Source organism: Primulina huaijiensis, unplaced genomic scaffold, assembly GCF_012295235.1.
Source record: "Primulina huaijiensis isolate GDHJ02 unplaced genomic scaffold, ASM1229523v2 scaffold43369, whole genome shotgun sequence".
Classification (NCBI taxonomy): Eukaryota; Viridiplantae; Streptophyta; class Magnoliopsida; order Lamiales; family Gesneriaceae; genus Primulina; species Primulina huaijiensis.
Window position 1 is genome coordinate 1 of NW_027360496.1, and position 16,699 is coordinate 16,699.

General features: G+C 36.6%; 1 protein-coding gene and 1 pseudogene across 1 annotated transcript; one reads left to right on the top strand and one right to left on the bottom strand.

Moving 5' to 3' along the window:
- Positions 1–3: 3 nt before the first annotated feature.
- Positions 4–8,090, bottom strand: LOC140970180 (general transcription and DNA repair factor IIH helicase/translocase subunit XPB1-like; annotated as a pseudogene).
- A 373-nt stretch (positions 8,091–8,463) lies between these two features.
- On the top strand, positions 8,464–14,879 carry LOC140970162 (beta-adaptin-like protein C). The gene is made up of 15 exons (XM_073431789.1): positions 8,464–8,710; positions 9,047–9,244; positions 9,927–10,040; positions 10,170–10,420; positions 10,745–10,880; positions 11,049–11,228; positions 11,326–11,418; positions 11,513–11,724; positions 11,825–11,888; positions 11,978–12,157; positions 12,311–12,403; positions 12,894–13,288; positions 13,390–13,579; positions 13,654–13,857; positions 14,316–14,879. The coding sequence occupies exons 1-15, from the start codon at positions 8,624–8,626 to the stop codon at positions 14,613–14,615; spliced, it is 2,697 nt and encodes an 898-aa protein (XP_073287890.1). The 5' UTR covers positions 8,464–8,623; the 3' UTR covers positions 14,616–14,879.
- The last annotated feature ends 1,820 nt before the right edge of the window (positions 14,880–16,699 follow it).

Below are 16,699 nucleotides of genomic sequence, written 5' to 3' on the forward strand. Positions count from 1 at the left end.
TTCAAGAGCAATGCCATCTGCATCTTCTTCTAGTTGCTCTAAACCGACTAGATCATCCCCAGCACTTAGCACCTATTTTGTGAAAAATAAAGTAATCAGCACTCTTGAGTAATACTAGAAAAGGGATAAATATTTCAAGCCACAAAACAAGGACACAAATAAAGAAGACCTTGCCAAGAAGTGCTAGCTGATCATCAAGATAATGGTAATTCAACTCGGGTCCTGAGTCTGAGGGTGGTAAGCTCGTGATAACCTGGAAAAGACAGTTGAACATTAGAAAAAATGACCAGAATGCAATTCAAACATTTATTTGTAAATGAAACATATTCTCAAGAAACAAGTACATGGACTTGAAGGGATAATATAGTCGGGTCGTTATAATGTAAGAAAGCTAGAGTGCATAAACTCGTTATAATGTAAGAAAGCTAAAGTGCATAAACTTTTGAAACTGCTATGTACCTTAAAACTATAACCTTGATCAACCAAAAACTGCTGTCTTTTGGTTGAGTAATACATCTCCTGCATTAAAAAGAAATCAATAATGCTATTTCTGGTCAACTGCAGGGGAAACAAGAGCAAGCAAATCTTGTAAATGGGAAGGAGAAGACTACCATACCTGAGTGTCTGTAGATACAAGTGAGTAGAAAAATGCATTGTACTCTTCCTTGCCTCCCATCACCCTATCTTGAGGCTTACCCTATTAAATTGATAAATTCAGACAAGAAGAGAAACTCAGGCCAAGGGAAATACACAAACAGAGGTAGATGTGAATGAGAACAAACTCACACGGAATAACAAATTTCTCATATCCATGGAATAAAGGTGACCAGCAAAAACAACAATGAATCAAATATTGGAAGATCACAGATATACTGACTTAAAGAGTGGTCAAATTACTTTAAATAGCGTTATCTTATGGTTCTCCATGCAGTATAGAAAGGAAAAGGATTCTTGGGGATCTTGTGTCAAATATTTATCTGACCTCCAAAATCTAAAAGCTGCAACTTCTTATACGACAAATTTTCTAGGAGAAGAAAATCCATAACTTCTTTAAAGTATTGATTTAGTTATGCATGACATGCAAGCAAAGGCTATATTCTTTCAGAATAAAGAGAGATCATTTTTTATCCCTATCCAAAAATTTCTTTGAAAGGTGACACTGACAGCCTGATAGAAGTAGAGGTGCTAATAACCACTTAAACAACCAGAAAGTCTGCCATAACTAATCAGTTAATGTCAGTCTAAAACGTAAAATGACAAGCTCAATGTGAATACAGGGTCCAGGCTATACTTGATGTAATGACCCGAATTCGTATTTTGAATGAAGTATTAATTAAGAGATAATTAAAGAGTTGTTAATTAAGTATTATTAACGAATTGATCATTTGGGATTAATCTGTTGGATCCACCGAATTTTAAATGGATAACCCGATCTACTTCCGATTACGTTATCTCGAGAAATCCAACCAGACGAATGAGATTCTGACACGTGGCAGATAAGATTGATTCGGAATTCCGAAATAGTCCGGATGCAGCCTATAAATGGAAGCCGAATTCTTTTGTTTTCTACACCGCATCCTTCAGAGAGAGAGTTCTAGTCTTTTACCTTAGGTTTTCTAGCCAGTTTCTAGGGCAAGTTTGGTGTCGGGAAGTTTCGGAGCTAGTGTCGACTCGAGGGAGGGTCGGTGAACTGAGATCGAGACATCATCAGCGGGCTGAAGACGGACGCAGGTATAACCCTAAAGCCTTTAGGAAGAACTTTATAGCATGTTTGGTAATTCAGAATCTGGGTTGATAGTGATTTCATATTGTTGGTATTGTCTAGGTTAAGAGCTTTCTATCAGATTGTTTTAGTGAGGTACGTGAGTACTGACTGAGATATCCAAGCGTAGTATACACACTTATATGCTGCATATTTATGTGTTGCATTATACATGTTTTACTGCTTTGGCATATTATGCATGACATATCATGTTGAGCCTGATATCTTTTGAGATATACCTCGTTTGTTGGGGGCCGCTCAGCCCTATCTGTATTATGGACGATGGGGCATCGAGAGCTACAGTGTCCGACTGGACCCGCGGGCTCTGATGACCTGGACATTGTAGGTCCACGTCTTGATGATGAGTGTGGGAGCCAAAACATGCCTAGGGCAGATCAGAGACTACACACTCAGGCGCCTCTAGACTGAGCATGAGATTCTTGACTTGATCCTTGATATCCGAGCATATTGCATTTCGCATGCATCATATCAGTTTGTATACTCGTACATTCTCGTATTGGGCGATTATTGCTCACGTCCATGTTTTCATCTTGGGCACCCCATTCCACGGGACAGGTCTTAGGTTGGACGGTGCGGACGACCAGGGCAGTGGCTAGAGCAGTTGGGTTTTCGGTGGTGATCCAGTGGAGGTTTTATGTGTGGTTTATCGTTTTCTCGTTCAGACTTATGTTTCGATATGGTTGTATTAATGTTTAAGACTGCTGTTGTTTGTTCTGTTTTGATTTGGGTTGTAAGATGATTAAGTTATTTGGTTTCCGCTGTTTAATTGTTGTTATTAAGTTTTAATGTTGCATGCTTATTAGTCTGTTTAGTAGTGGCTCGGGTAAGGGCGCTACACTTGGTACATGAAAAACGAGACCATTTTTCGAATGCAAATAACTATAAAAATGGTATAGATTTGAATGGTCAATAAGTTTTAAACCTACATCAGTTCTTCATAGTGAGCATGCATACCAGGAAAAGCTTACCTTCGCCCTGAGAATACGGCCAAGTCGTTGAGCCTCTTGACGCCTTGAACCAGCATGTGATGAAATCTGAATGATCACGTTTGCCTCTGGAATATCTATGGAATTATCACCCACCTGGAAGCAAAGAGACATCAGTTAAATTATTCCATCATCCAAAATTACCACAGGCTTTCACAGGAGAAAGGAACAGAAAATCCAGATACAAAAAACAAGGGCATTGAAATGAATATAAATAATTTTATAAAACAAATGACGAATAGACATCATGAGTCATGCCTGAAGTAAAGATGTTTGCTTGTGAACATGATGCAAACATTTTGACATCACATCAGTAATTAAATTAGCAATTTTATGAAACGAAATGATAAACAGACATCATCAGTCATGCCTAAAGTAAAGCTGCTTGCCTGTGAACACAGTCCACATATTTTGATATCACAACATTTATTCACTTAGTAATAGCGTTCGACAATAAAAATGGCTGTGGAACTTATGCATCATATGAGTGGGGCAAGAAAGTTCAGGTGAAGATTTGTATACAAGGCACATTCCTCATTTCCGACAATAGATATTTCAAATGCATAACGAATAAAAGACAAATCACACGTCCTAATTGACTCGCTTCTAAACAAAACTCACTTCTAAAAACATCTTGTATGAGTAAAGGAAAGCACATAGTGATGCATCACCACATGCTACATAGTTGTGATAGATGAATTCGAGGACACTGGGAAAACGATAGTCTCTTCACGTTGCTCTACCAAGAGGATGTCAACACTTGGGCAGTAATGTGCTTACATACCTTCGAGAGGAAAATGGTGTTCACGTCCCGACTGGTTTTAATGCTTCAAGAATTTTAGTTCTTTCAGCGTGGCTGCGAATCACACCACCCAATTATTATGGCATAATATTGTGACAGCATAAGCATGTCAAATAAAAGCACACCTTGTTGCACCAAAAATCATAGGTTTTTGAAGCTTTATTGCATATTCTTGCAGAGCAAAAAGATTATCTGCAAAAACTATTATCTTATCACCCCGCTGCTGCTCGTGGAAACGGATAAGGAACTCACAAGCTCTGAATTTATTAGGTTCATCACATATAGAGCCTGAAATATGCAATGAAAAACGTGTTGGAAAAACACAGCACATGTGGAATTTCAAATTTTATGTAAACAGATATTTGTTAAAATAACCTTTACTAAACTCAAGCAAAAAAGAAACCAATCATGCTCAATCGTAAGTGGTTGGAAAAATATTCCATTAATTAGAGAAACATGGAACTATTTCATAGCAGGGGTACTGAAGACCAATGTCTCATTAAAAGGGGCACTGAAAGTATTTTGATCAATGATCGGTGTTTGTGCTCTGAGAACATTTAGTTACGGTAAATTAGATTGTCCTTGATACGCAGAATACCACTGAACATTAATTCAACATTACTAGAAAAATCATAGTTGAATACTCCTTGAGTAAATCCAATCTAAGACATTAAAAAAAGACGTCATTCTGATTCCAACATACCTGTTTCTTCTTCGAATTCTCTTTCTTTAGATACTCGGCAAAAAACTCCTTTGTCATTGGACACCAGACTTCAGCGCACTGAACATTTGCAATGAACCCTCCTTTCACTAAATCCAACCAATTAGCCTCATATAATTTTGGACCAATAAGGAAGTTCAAATCGGTAATCCTCTCATCTTCTCTCACAAGTGTGGCTGCATATAGTGACAACAATTTGACTCATCATTCACTGGTAACAAGTATACATGGATGACTACAGATTTGTTTATATAAACGTGGCGCGAACATACCAGTAAGACCCAGTTTGCAGTGAGATTTTGTTATACTGATGACCTTCCGGAACATGTGAGCGGGGACTACGTGCACCTGGAATTTAAAGAAAATAAATGTATGCATCATCAAAGAATGTAAACAATTAACAAACCTCATCCATGAGAAGCAATCCTCATTCCCGGTTTCTTATTTCTTCGAGGATCTTCTCAGCTTCTTCAGATCGTTTGCCATTAAATGCAATCATATTATATGTTGTCACCACCACCCCAGCATTGCCACAAAATCTCTCTTTGCTGTCAGATGTAAATCGACATATTTGTTCCTCTGTAATAGTCGACCACAATTTAAATTGGAAAGCCCACTGATCAACAGACACCGCGTTCGTAGCCAAACAAAGACAACTCTTTCTTATCCTGCTGGCAGCAGAAACACCAACCAAAGACTTTCCTGCACCACACGGTAGCACAATGATACCAGAGCGGGCCCTGCCTGAAATAAGAAAAATAATGAAGTACTGATTCATAAATTTTTCTCTGAAATGTTAATTCTCTTAGCCAGTATAACAGAGTGACAGAATAAAAATGAAAGTTCACACTTCCATAACATCTAATTACTTTATATGATTATTTTCATATGCATGTAAATTTGCATATTCAAAATGTTCATAGAAGATATTGCCATATTTTAAGAGTTAAAAGCCACGAGACTTGTGCCTAAGCTCAAGGCTAGGCAAATCCAGCCTTTGCACCTCAACACAAATTAAGGTGCAACCCTTCAATGAAGTTGCAAGCCTTATCCTTCAAGCAATATCCTTGGTGTACTTTTAAGGCCCATGGAATTATTATATATATGTACANATTGTTGGCAGACAAATAATACAAATAAAATAACCACATGAATATGAAAGTAGGATGCTTTACCATTTCCAAACATTTTACTAAGACTTTTTTCTTGATAAGGTCGTGGTTGTGCATGGGGCTTCAATTCAACCTCCAGATCAGGATTGACCTGCAATATCCACGACGATCGGTGGAATCACCAAGCATACCTAATGTTGATAACTAAAACTACTGATATCATGATCTCCGATATACATAACTTTCCAATTCTGGGAAGGAAATAAGGGCCACTCACTGTGTCATTTCTAAAGTCATACTCTTCCAACATGGGATAATTTAGAGCATTCGGCAAACATCGTTGCTTTACATTTTCAACCTGTCAGCGGAAAACTAGCTAATTCCATGCAATCCATTGCAAAATGATTGAATACTTTTTATGCTGAATAGAATACGTTGTAACCTAGCTGAAATGGCATCAAATAATATAATTCTAAAACATTAGAATTCCCACCAGGCTAGGTAAGTGTAGCTAGAAAAACATAAACGAAATCAGATTGCGTTATCATCTCAAATTTGTAACAGATCTAAGCTGTAGTCCGCTCATTGAAACAATTTCCTGCAAAGTAGTTGGTTCAAAACATGCATAGGCATATGTACTGTATGTCCATGAGAACAATGTTAATAACTTGATTAGACTCTGTAAAATTGTAGATCACACAGATGTTTATCTAAGTAAATAGTTATAAATCAATATATTTAGTATGGAGAAACTCCAAATGGCATTTTGCTTTGAATATTTAATGATGGATAAAAGCTAATTGAATTGTCATATCTGGTTCAGTGTTGAAGCATCTCAGCTAAAAAGAACATTAATAAATATTAAAAACAAGAGACTTTTTTTTTTGATACGAAACTAAGTTTTATTAAAATATGATGTTGGATTACAAAGGATAGTAATCCTCAGAACTTGATTACATAATGAAAATAAAGTCTCTGAACTAAAATCAGCAGCATACAAACTTCCAATCCCTAACCAAATCCGCAAAGACCAACCTGAGCAGAATCAATTTCAAACGAATGAGTTTCTTTTTCTTCAGCTGCAGCTGCCAACTCCACTTCATTTAGCAACTCATTGTGTCCGCCTTCTATTTCACCAGTAGATTTTCCTATTGTAAAACCATCACTTCCTTGAACTCCCTAACGTAACAGCAAATTATGGACCAAAAATAGAAAAGCTATATGAGCTTACATACAAATTTGGCCAAGCAGTAACAGGTACTAACCATCCAGAGGCAAATACCTAAGCACATACCTCAACAGAAATCCTTGCTCGTCCTATAACCTCATCCATCAACAATTTTTTCAATACCTGAAAATTATTGATAGCAATAAAAAAATATATATAACATCAAAATCATAAGCTTCATTTTAACAGAAGAATGGGTAGAGTAGAACATCTTGCCTCTGGAAATGGTGACTCAACAAAATATTTATTCTTCTTTAGCACAAGCTTCACTTTTCCATAATTAGCAGTGGAACTATGAATAAAATCAATCATGTCTTTTGGAAGCTTGGTCTTTGATAATTTATTTAGAACAGAAATAATAGTCTCTGTTTCAAGTCCAACTGACACCGCGGCATACAGGGAATGTGGAGTCAAGTTGTACTCATGCATTGATTCTGGCCTGTTGAGTAAAAAAAGCATCAAAACAACTGCAATAAAATTTTAAACCACCGAAAGGAAAGCCCAGGCACATGCACACAAGTGTAATAACTTAAAAATAAGTACGTATGAAAAGATATTAGCTCACACTATGGAGATTGTGTATAGGTCCAAATTCCAATAACAGAAGAGGTTTGAGTTCATTGCCCCAATTACAAATTTTCTCAAACCATACTACTACTACTATGAATGACATATTTTGTTAAGTCGTGCAGATCAAACACAGTCATATAGGATAAAAAAGTTAGGCATACAATTTTGCAATGTACTTGAGCCATATTGCATTTCAGGCTAATAAACACAATGCAAGTTAACAAATGGACGATAGTGGTAGGATGTTAAATGATTAGTTAAGGACAAAAAGAAACTGGAAGCATATATTAGAACACAAAAAAGTATAGTAGCAATCAATCAACAATCAAAACTTCCTTGGTGCACCCTTAGAACTAAAGTGTGCCAATTTACCAGCAAACTGGTTCAGCAATGGCAATAAGAAAATCATAGGCCTGTTTATACAGTGGGGAGAGAGTCTCCAAGAAAATGCGACCATCGGCACAAGCCCACAATGGCCGATTTTCATGATCAGGTTTAAGTTCCAATTTTGAAAAATCTCTCTTTTTCCCTTCACCTGAAAGACAAATTAAACAAAATGATGAAATGAGCCCCTCACAAACGCATCACCACCATATAAGTTGGGGAAAATTTATGTCACAATCTGTAAATTAGCGCCAATACCATCTCGAAGATCCTCGTCAATATCTTCATGGAAATGAGAATTATCTTCATCAGCGCCTATATTCCTATGGTCCTCCTTCAATATAAATAAACAACATAAAACACATAAATTCCACGACATTTCAGTTTAAAAAGGTCAGGGAAGTAAACATACAAAAAGAATTGGAAAGGAAAAATTCTATGAACCTTGGAGTACTTGATTTTTTTGATGGGTCTACCTTTTATCGCCTGGAATTCAAACGATATTCAAGTCAAATTGAGTATCGAGACTTTTAAAACATTTCCATTCAGTATCAGTCTACAATTACTGCCTGTGTGCTCGTGAAAATATGAATTAATTCAAATCTAATTCGGACAATCAGTTCTTGCAATAGAAGTACCATTTTCCATTTCGCACAATATGAGATTCAGTGTCTTCTTGTTGGCGGATGACCGAATATATCAATAGGAGGAACGAAACGCCTGAGAGATATTTGCATTAAGACCCCTTAATAGTACATTATTTACGAGTAATGCTGGATAAAAATTTAAAATTATAAGAAAATAATATTAATTTATTTAACAGAAAAAAGGAAAAAAAAGAATTATTTTATTTTATCATATTAAAAAAAATTCCATCAAAATTGACAAATCTATTATACCCGCTGCTTCATCTCCATTGTCTTGATTTTACGTTTTCCTTTTCTTGATTTGATTTTAATTATTGGCGGCCGGATCCCCTGTTTCTCCTTCTACTGGTCTGCACACGGCGGAAGCGGAGCTCTGCAAATCGAGGAGCCATGAGCGGGCACGATTCGAAGTATTTCTCCACCACCAAAAAGGGTGAAATCCCCGAGCTCAAAGAAGAACTCAATTCTCAGTACAAGGTACTTGTTTCTCCCGTTCACTCTTTATGTTTTGTAGGGTGTTTTCAATTTGTGCGTTGATGAATCTGCGGGGATCTTCGTGGATGTAGTGTGAATTAGAGTCGGATCTATCATTTTTTTGGCCTAATTGACGAGAAATGCTGGTTAGAGTTATCGTTATAATGTCTGATTTATGGGGTCTTAACTTCTATTCATGCCATGGTGTGATCTTGTGGGTAAAATTGTGGACTTTATTTGTTGACATGGGAATCTATTTGACTGGGTGGATATTCATTGAATCATTGATTTGATCGTGTGCGGTGTGCCATTTTTTACACGTGCACTTTGTGGATTCAGGATAAGAGGAAAGATGCAGTTAAGAAGGTTATTGCTGCAATGACAGTGGGGAAGGACGTATCATCCCTCTTTACGGATGTTGTGAATTGTATGCAAACTGAAAATTTGGAGCTTAAAAAGCTCGTATATTTGTATCTCATCAATTATGCAAAGAGCCAGCCTGATCTTGCTATATTAGCAGTGAATACGTTTGTTAAGGTAAACAGTTGTGTTTATTTGCATGAGCTCTGGGATATTCATAGTTTGTATGCTTAGGGTCAACATGTGAGTCCCCATTGTTACTTTGCTGGTCGAGATATGTATTTGGAAATCTGCGGTGTACAAATTCAATTAATTGTTGCCGTTTTATTGTTATTAATGCATTTTGTGCCTTTTATTCACTGGAAAGAAATTTCTTCCGTGGAGGTCCTCAGATAAATATGAAAAGGACTGAGGGAGAGTCCTTATGTTTCATGTGGAAACTAAGTCGTACTCGCTGACAATGAAAGTGCTTTCACCCCTGTATTCTTTTTTTATGCTAACAATCTTTGATCATCTGATTTCCACACCACCCATCAATAAGAGTTAGTTTTCGTTTGAATGATTGAAGAGGGTGGGACTGTAGTGAATAAATGAGAGTGGTTGTGCTAGTTTAGGTGGTGTATGAAATAGAACTTTGGTAGGCACCTTAAAATATTTGCATGTGTTGTATTGTAGAAATAATGACAAGCTGGTGGCTGGTAAGTCATGTTTGGGGTGATATCTTAACTATCCTTTCCTACGAACAGACATCTCTGAAAAATGTTGTACCAGTGTTGTTCTGATGAATGACTAAGGCTTCTAAAACAATTTGTAAATGGCTGTAGTGAGGGGTAAAGTTTCCTGCTATCATGTTTTTCAGGATTCACAAGACCCAAATCCCTTGATCCGTGCTTTGGCGGTGAGGACAATGGGATGCATTCGTGTTGATAAAATTACAGAGTATTTATGTGATCCCTTGCAGCGATGCCTCAAGGTTTACCAATTTTTCTTATGCAATATATTCTTCATTTGATTTCATTTTACTATGGCCAGGACATGAGTGAAATGTGGTGAGTGATGAACGAACTAAGCTATGCCATTTTTTCTTCTCTCTTCATATCAGGATGATGACCCATATGTTCGCAAGACGGCAGCTATATGTGTTGCTAAGCTTTATGACATAAATGCAGAGTTGGTGGAGGATAGAGGTTTCCTAGATGCTCTGAAGGATTTAATTTCGGACAACAATCCCATGGTTGTCGCAAATGCTGTTGCTGCACTTGCTGAAATTCAAGAGAACAGTATCAGACCCATCTTTGAAATCACTAGTAACACGCTCACAAAGCTTCTTACTGCTCTGAATGAATGCACCGAGTGAGTAAAAACTGCATGACTGGTTCACCGTTATTCGGAGGAAAACTCAACATTACCCACCTGTTATGCACTTAAGTCATCCATATGTTTAGTTTTATATGCGTGTTCTAAGTTGGCATTCAATCACATCTGGTGTTGATTTGCTAATTTCTATGCTTCCGTTTGTTAATGGAGTTATTCATCATTATAAAAAGTTGAACTTATTGCTTAGCATAGGACTGATATTTGGTGGAACGTTTATACCCTGCTCTGTTTGATTTGTCAAAAGATGCAGCCTATTTTTCCATGATCTATCGTGCTGTAACAATAATATTCCACCTTCAGGTGGGGTCAAGTTTTTATTTTGGATGCTCTTTCCAAGTATAAGGCAGCTGATGCTCGTGAAGCCGAAAATATAGTGGAGCGAGTTACGCCGCGATTACAACATGCTAATTTTGCAGTTGTTCTTTCAGCTGTCAAGGTTATAGTCATTTGTGATTTGCATCTAGAATTCTTTGAACGAGTTTAACTTTGTTTAGTTGTTTATCAGCGTCTATTTTTCCTTTACCTGTTTACCTTTTCCATTTGTCACTGTCGTGACAATCAAAGCTCGTTACCGATGATGTAATCTTGTGGAACAATATTGCAGATGATCCTTTTACAGATGGAACTAATTACCAGCACTGATGTAGTCCGGAATCTTTGCAAGAAGATGGCCCCTCCTCTTGTGACATTGCTGTCTGCTGAGCCCGAGATTCAATATGTTGCTTTGCGAAACATAAACCTTATTGTGCAAAAGAGACCCACAATTCTTGCCCATGAAATCAAGGTAGTTCTACATGATGTCTTATGCACAGTTGAATTAGGATTAAAGACTCAAACATGTAGTTGAATCTACAAATGCTTGCGCTGCCTTTTCCATTTAGGTGTTCTTTTGCAAGTACAATGATCCAATTTATGTGAAGATGGAAAAGTTGGAAATCATGATAAAGCTTGCATCAGATAGAAATATAGACCAAGTAAGTTGACTTTGGTTGCAGTAGATTGCATATCTTACCTTGTTTTTGAATTGATTATGTTCTATTATGATCCTCTTTACACTTGTGCTTGCAGGTTTTATTGGAGTTCAAAGAGTATGCTACAGAAGTAGATGTGGATTTTGTCAGAAAAGCTGTTCGTGCCATTGGACGATGTGCAATCAAGTTAGAGAGAGCTGCTGAACGGTGTATCAGCGTGTTGCTTGAGTTGATCAAGATCAAAGTAAACTATGTTGTTCAAGAAGCTATCATAGTGATTAAGGATATCTTTAGGAGATACCCTAACACGTATGTCAATGTTGCTATCTTTGAGTCTGGTAATTAGTGTCGGACTTGTTCTAATATGTTTTGTCTTTCTAAACTAAAATAAATATGTTCTCTGTCTCAGTTATGAGTCCATCATTGCCACACTTTGTGAGAACTTGGACACCTTGGACGAGCCAGAAGCAAAGGTACTTTGAGAGATGAGATCATGTGGACTCTATTCAAAATGTTTCTTTCCGGCCATTTTGAGCTTGTTTTCCTCCATATTTCTTTACAGGCATCAATGATTTGGATCATTGGTGAATATGCTGAAAGAATTGATAACGCTGATGAGCTCTTGGAGAGCTTTTTGGAAACATTTCCTGAGGAACCTCCACAAGTTCAGTTACAGCTGTTGACAGCGACGGTCAAACTTTTCCTCAAGAAGCCAACTGAAAGCCCACAACAGATGATCCAGGTTCCGTTAACATGCGTGTTTGTGCATTTCCATGTAACAATTGGAGGTCATTCAAAATTTCCAATATTCAAACTGAGTTTTGAATTAATATTTTTCATTAGTATTTTTAAATGCATGTTTAGAATGTGGCTTTCATTATAATCTTGTGAACAGGTTGTTTTGAATAATGCCACAGTCGAAACTGACAACCCAGATCTTAGAGATCGTGCTTACATATATTGGCGACTCCTATCAACCGATCCTGAGGTAACCATACTTTTTATTAAAATTGTAAGATGCTGCTTTATTGCTTCATGATATTCCATTTTCTCACTCACCAACTTTTTGTCAAGAATATGTTTCTGATTTTCACCTCGTGTTACACCTGGAAAATTTGAAGAAATAAAAGAAAAGAAATTCTTTTCTGGTGTTCAGATGTACGGGGGTTGATGTGGTGCATTTGTTTAATTGAGCATTGCTGGTGCCAGCTTAGGTCTAGGTGTTTTTGGTTGTGTAGGCCTTGAGTTTACCCTGTTGGGCATGTGGACAAATTGGCCAGTTGGTTGGTTTTCAAGCCTACAACTCAGGTTGTACTTGCTGGCTTGGTAGTGCTGGGTTTTTCAGCGTTTATAGTTAATAGGTCCCAAGTCTTTCCATTATTTGTGTCGTAGCTTATCACCCCATTTAGGCAAGGGAACCTTTTTTGTTTGCATATATCTCTCTATAGTTCATTAATAACGATTTTCTAAAATTTCAGGCAGCAAAGGATGTCGTCTTAGCTGAAAAGCCTGTGATAAGTGATGATTCAAATCAACTCGACCCTTCTCTCCTGGATGAGCTTCTTGCTAACATTGCTACACTGTCCTCTGTCTATCATAAGCCCCCTGATGCATTTGTAACACGTGTGAAAACCATCCAGAAAACTGAGGAAGAGGATTATCCCGATGGAAGCGAAGGAGGGTATTCTGAATCATCTGCTCAAGCTGCTGATGCAGGTGCTTCATCGCCAGCTGCCACAGGTAATGCTCAGAATGCAGCTGGAAGGCAACCAGCTGCTGCACCAGCCGCTCCTGTGGCCATACCCGATTTACTCGATCTGATTGGCTTAGATAACAACAGTGCATCAGAGGATCAGCCTACGACCATTTCTGGGTATGTTTGTTGTAATTCAGTTGTGGTTACAATGTGTTTTATTTTCTTGTTTAAACATGTTTAACCAGAACATTCATAAACTAAAACTTTTTGAGTTGCAGACCTCCTTTACCAGTTCTATTACCTGCACCTACTGGTCAAGGTCTACAAATCCGTGCCCAGCTGATCCGGAAAGATGGCCAAATATTTTACAGCATGTTATTTGAGAACAATTCACAGATTCCACTTGATGGGTTCATGATTCAGTTCAACAAGAACACTATCGGTCTGACTGCAGCTGGACCTCTTCAGGTATGTATCATTAACAATTTGCTAGGATGTTGGCTTTTACCCTTTGTTTCCGGCTAATATCCTTTTTCAATCAGGTTCCTCAATTGCTACCTGGGACATCTGCAAGCACTCTTCTACCTATGGTTTTGTTCCAGAACGTTTCCCCTGGTCCACCAAGTACACTTCTGCAGGTTGCTTTGAAAAATAATCAGCAACCTGTATGGTATTTTAATGACAGCATTCCTATGCCTGTATTTTTTGCTGAAGATGGGAAAATGGAGCGATCAGCATTTCTTGAGGTACAAAACTTTTCTCATAGCTAATTTGTTAGGGTGATGAGGTAATTCATTTATCGAATCCTTCTGTGCTTTATTCTGCTTTTGAGACACCTTAACATATTATATATGCTGGCAAACATTTAGCATCATTCACCATGATACGACCATTAGAGATTATCTGTATGTTAATAACCTCACGGGCGAACATACAAAACCATTACTTGGCTCACATTTCCTGAAGTTGCGCAGAAGGAGCCACACTGCCACTGTGGTAACTTTTGACGAAAATGTTAGCTGTCAAATATAATTGATAGATATATGCATGTTCGGGAAATTGTGGAATGTGGTTGAATGTATGTTTGATTTGCAAGCAACTAGAAAACCAACCAATGCACATAGATTCATAAATACATATACACGACATGAACTATTTAGCAATATGTTTCTGGAAATTGATTTCGCGCCTCTGTGCATTGCAGACATGGAAATCGTTACCTGATTCTAATGAGATCTCCAAAGACTTCCCAGCAATTGTGGTGAATAGTTTTGAAGCAATCATAGACCGGTTGGCTGCATCCAACATGTTCTTTATTGCGAAGCGCAAGCACACAAATCAAGAAGTTTTGTATCTATCTGCCAAGATTCCTCGAGGGATCCCTTTCTTGATCGAACTTACTGCAGCCATCGGTATCCCTGGCCTTAAATGTGCGGTAAAAACACCAAGCCCTGAAATGGCCCCTCTTTTCTTCGAATCCATAGAAGCTCTCCTCCAGCATTAATATGATCGTATCCTTTATCTTGATCCGAGTTCCACTATCCAGTGTGTTCTGGTTTTTCATGTGGGTTGCGTTACGGCATCACATTTTTTGAACACCAAAGTTGGGGTACTTTATTGCTTCACTTAGCATAATTTCTTATCTATCGACGACCTTTTAGTTAGCTGTATCTGATGTTTGAATATGTTGATTTGAAAGGGGTTAGATCGTAAATTTCTTGTAGAAATCATTTTATTTGGTCTAATGAGTTTGTGGGATATTCCTCTTAACATTTTGGAAATCAATGCTTACTGAAACAAACTTTACTAGAAATTTGAAGAATTGTCTTATTTTCAGTATATATATATTCTGCTCTCGTGGAAACTCATATATCTAAAAATTTAAAGAAATAAAACAATTTCCCAATTATTGCATTCGTGGAAAGTCATATATCTAAAAATTTAAAGAAATAAAACAATTTACTAATTATTCTTTATGAAAAATCTAAAAGATATAATTATAAACTCTTCTAAAAAATATTAATAACGCATTTATCACATTTATGCTTGATTTAAAAAAATATGAAATATAAAATGTTATCAATTTTACAAATGATGTTTTTGTTTTTACGAAGGGTGTTGATGCAATTAGTACTAAAAATGTGGGATCATTGGGAGTGCGGAAGGGTTACAATAATGTAAATGAATCAAATTAAGTTGAATATGAAAAAAATTTCAATGCTCGAATTAGATATATTTGAGCTAGAGTAAATCGAACTCGAAAATTTTAATATTTTTGAAAATTTTGATACTCAATTTTGATACTCGTGTTATGGGGCGTTTGATAAAAAAAAATATATATTTTCCGAGGTTTGTGTGCTTTGCTCATGCATTTTGGCTTCAGATACTTTCTTGCTTAACTATTGCCAGTTGCCACCATGTTCCTTATCGGAGGAGTTGTCGATTACCAAATCACTCATTGCCTGTAAGCATATATATTCATTCATTAGGGGAGCCTATTGACTTAACAAATTGTCAAGTTGTCTTGGTAACATTATTCTTTGCGCTTGCTTTTCAAGATCTTCTAGCGTGTTCCGAGTATCAGTAGAAGGTTTGTTTGCTCAGTTGCAACAGTGCCACTGCCAAAGCAAGTTGAAGAATCAGAGATCTTTTTAAAGGACTATAAGCAACCTGATTACTTACTTCTTTGACACGGTTATCAGAAATTCATGTACATTTTATCCTTGAAAAAATGGATCGATATTTCAGCTCGACCAGTAAAAAAAATTTCGAGCTCGATTTTTGCCAAACTCAACAGATAAAAATAAAATCACAATCTGAGTTTAAATTCTTAAAATATTTTGAAAAATAATAAAAATGTGAAAAAGTAGGGATATTTTCCAAGAAAATGAGATATGTGTTTGGACAAGATTTTTGTATACATTTTATGAAAATAGTTTTTAACAAATTATTCTCCAAGCATAGTTTTTTTTTAAAAAAAAAACAATTGAGATGTGTTTTTTGATTATTTTAAAATAACCAAATATATTTTTAACTTAAAAAGTATTTTTATAGAGTAGTTATCCAAACACATATTTATTTTTAAAACAACATTTAAAATATTTTATAAAAAATCACTTTCATAAAAAATATATAAATATTATTTTAATTTTAAATTTGATTTTACAACATCCACCCTACAAATAATTATATTGTCTTATGTTCTTTTAAAAATATCTGAAACTAGAAGCCAAAACAAGGTGGCTTTTAAACTTTACTTTGCTCAGCTCTTCTTCCCAAGATCAAAACAGGAAGAGAAAAAGATGGAACAACAATATCCGAACATAATGGCTTCTACTCTTTTACTTTTTTTCCTGGGAAAAAAGCACTTAAATAGTGATGTTTAATATATATATCCAGTTTGCCCGAAGCCATAAATAGTCTAAATCTTTAGTTTACCTGTATCACAGAATTATTTGAATATGAAAAGTTTGGCATTGTGGTTACAGCTTCCTCTTCATTTCCCTATATCTTACATGATTGTTGTATATTTCGAACTTCCCAATGATCATAGAAGCAAAAGGAAATGGAGATTCTTGCGAGGTACTT

Bases quoted from the DNA above. Each gene is read 5' to 3' on its own strand.
- LOC140970162 (XM_073431789.1), top strand. From the start codon at position 8,624: ATGAGCGGGCACGATTCGAAGTATTTCTCCACCACCAAAAAGGGTGAA. The intron at 11,419-11,512 runs GTAAGTTGACTT...TTGTGCTTGCAG, and splicing joins CAGATAGAAATATAGACCAA to GTTTTATTGGAGTTCAAAGA. The intron at 11,889-11,977 runs GTACTTTGAGAG...ATTTCTTTACAG, and splicing joins TGGACGAGCCAGAAGCAAAG to GCATCAATGATTTGGATCAT.